Here is an 8,565-nt window from a genome sequence, read left to right as displayed (position 1 = left end):
AACTCATTGGACATTTCAAACTGGTGCAGCTGTGAAAAGCTCTCCGTGCGTCGACCCACAGACAGGGGTGGCCTGGTGCGGGTCACATGATCAGCATGTATGGGCTTGATGTGATAAACAAGAATGCATAATGCTATACATTGTGGTGGGGGATCTTGCTTCAGTTCCCCATGCAGCAGCAGTGACTTGCATTTGGTCTTCATTGCAACACTGTCCGGCGTGTTCTTGCAATTCATACCATTGAGCATGCAATCGTTTGGAGGCGCAGTGTCCCAAACCCATCTTTGCATCATTGCTGTTGTTGCCGACGGGAATTGCTTGTGCATGCTTGGATGGATGTATTTAGTGTTTTGATTATGGAGGAAAGAGCTTATGGAAGTTTGAAACTCGTGCTCCAATTTTTTGCTCTCCCACTTTCATGGAGTCGGATTGTCATTCACTCTGTTCTGGACACGTTGTATTTGGTTCCCATGACAACAACGTGTACTGCTCTCTCCGTGTGGCGAATTACAGTGGACTTTCAGCACCAATGCACAAGTTTATTCAAGCCCTTTCATCGCTGAATTGAAAGTCACAAACTGTGACACTACTTGTCACGCCGACGTGTAACGCAACATGCAAGAAATGTGACTCAACTAAAGCACGGCGAGCGGTGTTTGTTGTCTCTACTGTTGGAACTCTTAATGTGCTAGACCTTTACTCTGGGGTTCGCTTAGTTTTGTATCATTGCCCGGGGAAATATTTTCTTCTCCTGTTGTCGTTGATAAGCGCTCCTTGTTGGATGCCGAATGACTATCTCTACTGTCTTGAAATTACAACTGCCTAAGTTGCGTGGAGGCAGCTTTTCCTCAAATGCAGGGTTCATACGCGGCCTTACGGGGTCGCTGCTACCCTGTAACAGCGCTGAGCAAACAACTGATCTGTAATTCAGTTCTGGAGTTTGCCACGGAACGTTGCCTGTTGATATCGAACCATATTAGGGAGCGTAGCAATAAAACGTTCAAACATTACGACGACAAAATAGCCCTCACTTTGCGCTATTCTAAGGAAAGCATTAGCAAATCCGCAAACAATCCGCACTTGCCACACTCTTCCAAACTGCTTTTTTTGAAAAGAGATCTTCTGCAGTCCTTGAGCTTTCACTGCATACTAATCAGGGCACGGGGCGACTTCTATTTCCTAGTTTTTTTTCGGTCTTAGAAGTTTGCCTTCAAAATCAGCCATTTTTAAGAATTTCCTAATGGTCCCACCTTCCTTTGCAAAATCGTGTAAAATCCGCATTTTGGAGACTTAACATCGTACAATGTCAACAAAGTATCCCGGCTAGAAATAAATTCGGTACGAGCGGTTCTGACAGAGTAAGAATAGAGAATAAAGGCTCTGCGACATTGTGGCGAGACAAGTTGCACGAAACATTTCACAGTGTCCCTGCAACGGCCAAAATCGTTGCGAGACAAGTTGCACGAAAAGTAGAACCTAATTCTACTTTCGGCAATGGCTCTTGCAACTTGTCTCTCAACGATTTTGGCCGTTGCACAGGGGCACCCGACGAGAATATAGTTCAAAACCACTTAAAGATGTTTGAAAATCTTAGGAGAGGCAGGCAAGCAAGAAATTTTACAACAGATGTTCCGAATGTTCAAATCGTCTTCCGAACAGATCTTTTCCGAAAATTGACGTTGGGTGCCCCTGGTTGTAGGGTATGTTACACTGTGAAATATTTCGTGCAACTTGTCTCGCCACAATGTCGGAAAAACGTTGCGAGACAAGTTGCACGAAACATTTCACATTGTAACAGCGCCTGAAAAGTTCCACATTTTTATGCTCGTGTTTTCGTTAAAACCTCAAATTTCTCAAAAATGTGAGCTGAAATGCGTGCCACACGTGCAGCACGATTTTTTTCCTCTTTTAACCAATCATGTTACTGTTGCAGTCTTAGATTTCGATGATGAAGAGAACGGAAAGAAATGTGGATATGGTGCGTGGCGCACGTAAAGCACGATTATTTTCATCTTAAAACCAATTAAATAATTGCTTTGTGCCGTTAATGCTGTCGCTGGTTTTATAAATGTTTTTAAACTCCGTAACGGCGGAGGCTCCTAAAGCAGTCCTGCTAAAGTTCAGGGTACGTTATTGTGAGAATCGCGAATGAAGGAACTGGCCTCTTCGCCAGTCTTCGCGTCTCTTCCCTTACACACGAGCCACGGTCTTAATTCTCCGTAAGGGAAAAACGAACATTTTTTCGGTATCGGAAGAATTCAGTCCATTACGGAGAGTTCATGAAGAGGAAAGGTTGGACTGAATAAATTAGAGATTGTGGGGATGACTTAGTTGTTATTCTTCACACATCAACTTTCTTTTTCAACCCGCTTAGCTGAAGCAGGCATGTTGCGCAATCCGCTGTTCGCGTACGCCTCTCAAATTCGACACAACCTTGTAGCCTCCTACGCATCTTCAAGTCCTACTTCGATCATGTTTGCTGTTTCGCGAACTTTCGCGAGGGACGCGACCTGGTACCCTCTAGAGAATGCGAAAACCGAGTTCTTGAAACAAAATGCTTTCAAGTGGGAAAGTGTGCAGTTGCAACTGGAAAAAAAATGGATTGTGTGAGTGAAGAAAGCTGCATGTAGAAAACGAATTAAAGACGATCGTGTGACAAAAAAATAGAAATTGGACTCTGCTCTCTATGGACTTCGGGACAAATAAGGACGGTATACTGTTCTCGTTTGAAAGTCGTTTTGCAGTTTTTAAGTTACGCCCCGTCACTAAAGAAAAAAGAAATTGTTGTGTGTTGTGGCACTCAATTTCTGGAATGAAGATGATTCACCGCGCTCATTTCCTGCTGAGCTTTTGGCACTTACGCACGGAAGAGTCAAATTGTATGAATTTCAGGGAAAAAAATGGCGACGTTAAGCAGGCGAAAAGGGCCGAAAAACAAAGTGGATGATAGTTGCTAGATGACAGATGTAATACAGCGGCATGTAGTTTGTAACAAAAGCTGGGCCAGGAAATCGTAAGTCCATGCAGGACACAAAAGAACGAGGTGACGGAAATCTGATATCTCTATCCTGCTGTTTTTACGTACGACATCTGAAATATTGAGAAATAGTTCACACGTACGAGACAAGGAAACGCCTTATTTTGATTACATCTACTTGGCTTATTTTCTGGTTATAAAAGCCTTGCTTTATAGTTGCAGCCTCTCTCACTAATATATATACGAGCTCAAGATCAATCCGGCAAGGACTTCCGAGGACTTTCCAGTAAAATGCCACTGTTTCCAATTGCATTTGTACTGGTTGCACTTCAGCCACCGCCCATTGATTCCCAAGGTAAATGCTGTGTTTTGACTTGATTTTTTGTGCGCTAAGGGCATCATTCAGCAGAAGCTCAATAATTATAAACTGAACCTTTCACCTTTTCGACGGAAAGAAAAGTTTTCAATTTTGAGTTGTAAGGATGTTAATTGCAAATGAAAACGAGTTGAAGTTAATGTTGTCAAAACATAGTTGAAAGTGGCGTGGTCAATCTTGTTTCCCAACAGGGCTAGTTCTCGTACTCAAGCCCAAACTTTCACGAATTCTCGCATGGGAAAAGGAATTGTTTTTTGGGCCCTTTCAACTTACTATTAAATAAACGCGAACTGTAGGATTCGCTCTGACGAAGGGCTAACGCTCGAAACGTCAGCTTTTAGAATCTCTGTACGGTGGCCAATTTACATTATCAACTCCGTTGATAAAACCAAATTTTTGTAGTTATGAACCTTTGTTGAAATTGAAATGCGATTTTACGACTGATCACTTTTGAACGTTTTGTTTTTAAATATCGTGGCGAAGCGTGGGATGGCGAACTTTTAAATAATAGACTAACAACCATAAATTTCGGAAAGGAAATATCCAGTACAGTTATAGAAATTAAGAGATTCTGTTCCAATTGGTTTTGCAGGGGACGTCTGCGACACCAGAAACACAACAAAAGGAGAATGTTGTGTGTTTCCCTTCACTTATCGGGGAGAAACCTACTACGACTGTACCACACAAGATTCCAACAGTGGGAAGGAGTGGTGCTCATTGAACGAAGATTTCGACAAGCACAGGCAGTGGGGATATTGTGGTAGGTTGTTGTCGCTGTTTTGAAGTAGGCCTCGCTGCGGGTCTCGAGGACACAAACAGTCGAAAGGAGGGAGGGAAGAAAACGACTTTGCGAGTGTTCCATTTGTCCACTCCACACAATCCCACCGCGTTGCCATGCACTTTTTATATCTAAACGTAATTGTTTAAACACAGTTGAAAACGTAATCGAATTTGCATGAAGCCATGCAAAAGACTACCATATTAGTTCCATGAAAGGCGGTTGCAATAACATACTTAGGGAGTTGCGTAATGACGGTTTTTGTACTTCAGCTCTGTTCGAGCTATGTGATCATAAAGCCAGGTACTAATTGTCACAGAACTCACGACAACGGTTGGTTGTTGTAGTCGCCGGACAAGCAAAGGTTCGCGCGGACCTCCCAATACACAAGTCTTGGATTAGGCTTGGAAACTTTCATTTTGTATAACTCTGGTCTTCAAAATCACCTTTTTTCTTTCACTCAAAGACAAGGACTTAGCTCAGTAATTATAACGTTGCTAAATTAAACGATGTAAAGTAAGTAGCACGTCTAGGAAATTGCTCATCTGAATTAAATCTCCCACTGAATGCAGTCCAACGAAATTAGATTCTCGTCTCTTCTCTCCAGTCTACTATCTATGAACTGTAATGGGAAGCTAGAAAGTGTCGAAAGTAATGGGAAGATACTAGAAAGTGTCGTTACAGAAAAGATATTGGAAATCCACATTAACGAATCTTCAATAGTCCACGGCGTGGACAGCCCATATCACTGAACTTCTTTTTAATCCTGTGAAACAGCAGTCGGCGGTGCAATCCAGCACCTCCATCAAATCCACTAGTATTTCTTGAGTAGCCAGAGTATTTTGAGACGTCAAAACTGGACCATAAGAGTGTCGTTTTCCATCCCCTCGCAGATCATTTAGTGAAACGTCTCAGTGCAAAGAAAGAAAGCAATATGTGCCGTGTGCTGCTCGAGTATTCTTTTAAGTATTATCATTATTTGTCTTATTTCTTTTTACTATTTTTTGATTGGTTTTGTTTCCTTTAATCGTAGCAAAACAGACTCTGAATCCTATATTTGACACCATTCTTAACGCAACGGGACAGAATGGCCGTTCAAGAGGTAGGTAACTCAAACAATATCCCGGATGGTTTGAGATATCATTGGTCTGCTTGAAGAGTTCCTTCTCAAAACTAAATGAACGCTTTAAGCTATTAAGTACCTTGGTTTGACCTGCTATTAGGGAATTTAAGATCTACAATGGCGACGGTCGACGAAAACGTAACTTCAAAATATAACTTGGCCCTATCATAAGTCTTTCGCGATTATTCAGTCTCGTTCACGTCCTACAATGTGGGCGAAGTATCCTAAAAATAAAATTGGTACGAGCGGTTTTAAAGTTAAAATAGAGAATGAAAGATTCTATGTTGCATGCTTACGTTGTCGTCAAAACCTCAAATTTAGTGAGTTTACGTCGTCTTTATGAGGACCGCTAATATACTTGCACGTGCAGCACGATTATTTATGCTCTTTTAAGGGCCCACCGACGTATTTTTTGGGGTGCGTTGCTAAGGATGTAATGGTTAAGTAATTTGAGAGAATTTGGCATTATTTTAGTCAGTTTCCAACTTTTGTAAGCCAATGACCCTAAATATGACGTCATCATGCCACGCCCATGGTCACGTGAACAATAAAAGAAAACTCTAAATTTGTCTCCGTGCTACGCAATTTGGGTATTTAATCGATGGTTTGATAATTTGTATTCGTTTTTGCATCCAGCCAAGCATGGTTTTCTTTCTATTTTGAAAAATGTTCTTTTTAAAGACATAAACGATACTGAAATACCGATACCTTTTTCAAAAAAGATGATTTGAAAAAATCAATGCTTTGCTATATTCTGTATTTGGGGGTGAAACGTGCCATGTAAAAAAAAAATTAATTCAATTTAAAGACTGCCGGAAATTTAGCTTTTTCTCAAACCGGAAGTCAGTTCGTTTACGCATGCTCAGTTGTTCTGAGATCGAGCGCAAGGAAGGGCAAGGAAAAACCTTCGATGGAAACAACAGTTTGTGCGGTGACTTTTGCTAGTGAGTGGGTTTTCTTGTCAGTTCATGATATGATGACGTCACTTACCGCAAGTAACATTTCACTTCCTTAGCAACGCGCGAAAAATCCGTCTGTGGGCCCTTAACCAATGATATTATTGCTTTGTGGCGTTGTTGTAGTCGTAGCCGTCGTCGTTTTTAAATAATAATAATTGGTGAAGAGCTTTCCTTAACTGACTATTCATTGATTATCATGGTGTAAAACAAAGTTCGAATTCGTGGCATTTGAAATGACAGCTAATGAACAGTGTTATTTTCTGTTGATGCATTACGATGATAAAAATCTGATCCCACGGTGCGGCCAGTCAAACGAAACCACCTAGCGGCACTTTTCACGTCATCATAAAACTTTCCTAATGCTTATTAACCTCATATCTGGTTTAAGTGAAAAGATGTCCTCATTGCGTTGTTCTTTTTTTCTTTGCAGACGGTGTCTTTCTGTTCCAAGGTGACATTATCATGACGGGAAAAATCCGCGAATACCTGAGATACCGTGGGCTTTTAGTGCCTGGTGACGATCCAAGTCGTCTGTTACCTCAGGGGTGGGGTGCGAAGTCGCAGGAGAGACCCAAAAGGGCCATCATGAGGACAAATAAAGGAAGTGACCTGCGATGGCCCATTGGCAGGAATGGATGGAGAGAGGTGCCTTATGTAATCACCAGATCTAACAGTAAGTATGCAAATGAATGCCCCCAAGTACGTGAATGATGGTGTTAACGGAAAACTGCATTTAGTTTGATACGTTAATCACTGCCTCGTTTTTCAAAAGATTTAAAATGGGTTTTGCGCTGTAAAGTCTTTGGTCTGTCAGTACAAAGTGGTGAAAATATGGATGAAAGGGTACTGTCATGCCTAATTTGATGTTTTTAGGTCAAAAATGGGCAAAAATGTAAATTAGTACTTTATCTCACACATGCAACATTCCTGACAGCACACGGACAAGATATGAAATACATTTAAAGCACAGAGAGCTATTCGCATTTAATTTTTGGTGCCTTTCTGAAGACAATGTCGCCAAACTTGAAAAAACTGGCTTGTTTTTTCAAGATTCCATTCATTTTCCATCCTCTCCATCCTTGGCTGCAAACAACAAAGAATAGCTTCAGTTCACTTCAGTGGTCATTGGCAACAAAACTACAGCATTATTTTTTGGTTTTCATTGATGCAAAGACGTCTTTTAGTGGTTTGAAGTTTGACTAAAATAGCGTGACACTACCCCTTTTTTCCCGCTTCGTTTTTCAAAAGATTTAAAACGGGTTTTGCGCGGTAAAGTTTTTGCTCCGTCAGTACAACGTGGTGAAAATATGGATTAAGGACACTTCAAAAATCAAGTCAGTTGTTGGTTTTTAGTATGACAGATAAACCGAAGTTCCCAGAGAAAATCCATTACTTGAGGAAATCTAAGCTAGGACAAAGCCAAGGAAAAGGTCGCTCCGAAATAGACGAGTTTACGCTCTTGATTGCATCATGGGTAATAAGGGCAACATGGCGGGAAATTCAAAGCAAAGTATACTGTACATGACTCTACTTTATAGACTTTCGCCTTCATAAACCAAACAAATAAGTTCATATTCACAAATGAGATGAACTAGACTTGGTATCGGTTCTTTGTAATTCCTAAAGATTGCTTTTTTTTGTTTCCATTCATTCTCTGTAATTTCAGTTCCTTTGGAATTACAGGAAATGTATGGCAGAAACTCTTTTTAATTAAATAATATCTACAATAGCCATTCTCTCCAAATTTATTCTTCCACACCTTTGAGCGCTTATCTTATCTTTTGTAAAATAAAAAACCCAAAATTGCATGTCGTGAATACTTCTCATCCCCTTGAACTTCCTTACAAACCTTTGAATTTGTCTCCATCTTGCCCTGATTACCCATGATGCACTCAAGAGCGTGAACCCGTCTATACAGTCAACTCTCTCTAAGACGGACACCATCAGGACTGGCCTCAGCTGTCCGTCTTAGAGAGGTGTCCGGCTTATAGAGAGTCGACTTAGCATGACCCCAGGAAATTTAAGATAATAATGCTGAACCTGTGCACAGTGAATACGCGTCTGTTTAAAGTTTGTTTTAAGTTATTTGCTTGAACGAAACCTACCTGTTTTAGATTACAATACAATTCGGTTGTCACCTCCAAGTTATTTTTTGAATGGGACAATGACTGATTTAATTTTAACTTGTACTATGACAAGATAAGAGAAGTCAATTAAACCTCTGGTGTTAAAAGAGTCACGTACAAGAATTTTTCTTCCCGAAATTGTAATTTGCGGTCACATTCAGCACCTCACAAGTGTCCGTTGTCCGTCTTATGGAGGTGTCCGTCTTATAGAAAGTTTGGTTATAGT

At 40.9% G+C, this 8,565-nt stretch overlaps 1 protein-coding gene across 1 annotated transcript in view; it reads left to right on the top strand.

The window, feature by feature from the left end:
- The first annotated feature begins 2,939 nt into the window (after nt 1-2,939).
- The window catches only part of LOC138041045 (zinc metalloproteinase nas-13-like), a 12,057-nt gene continuing 6,431 nt past the window's right edge, over nt 2,940-8,565 (top strand). The window contains exons 1-4 of the mRNA XM_068886821.1: nt 2,940-3,332; nt 3,946-4,113; nt 5,165-5,233; nt 6,644-6,886. Of these exons, the coding sequence (XP_068742922.1) occupies nt 3,269-3,332; nt 3,946-4,113; nt 5,165-5,233; nt 6,644-6,886 (544 nt within the window). The 5' untranslated portion in view covers nt 2,940-3,268. The remainder of the gene's footprint in view (nt 3,333-3,945; nt 4,114-5,164; nt 5,234-6,643; nt 6,887-8,565) is intronic.

Source organism: Montipora capricornis, chromosome 3, assembly GCF_036669925.1.
Source record: "Montipora capricornis isolate CH-2021 chromosome 3, ASM3666992v2, whole genome shotgun sequence".
Classification (NCBI taxonomy): domain Eukaryota; kingdom Metazoa; phylum Cnidaria; class Anthozoa; order Scleractinia; family Acroporidae; genus Montipora; species Montipora capricornis.
The sequence above is the reverse complement of the archived record's forward strand: the minus strand, read 5'-3'. Positions and strand labels throughout refer to the sequence as shown.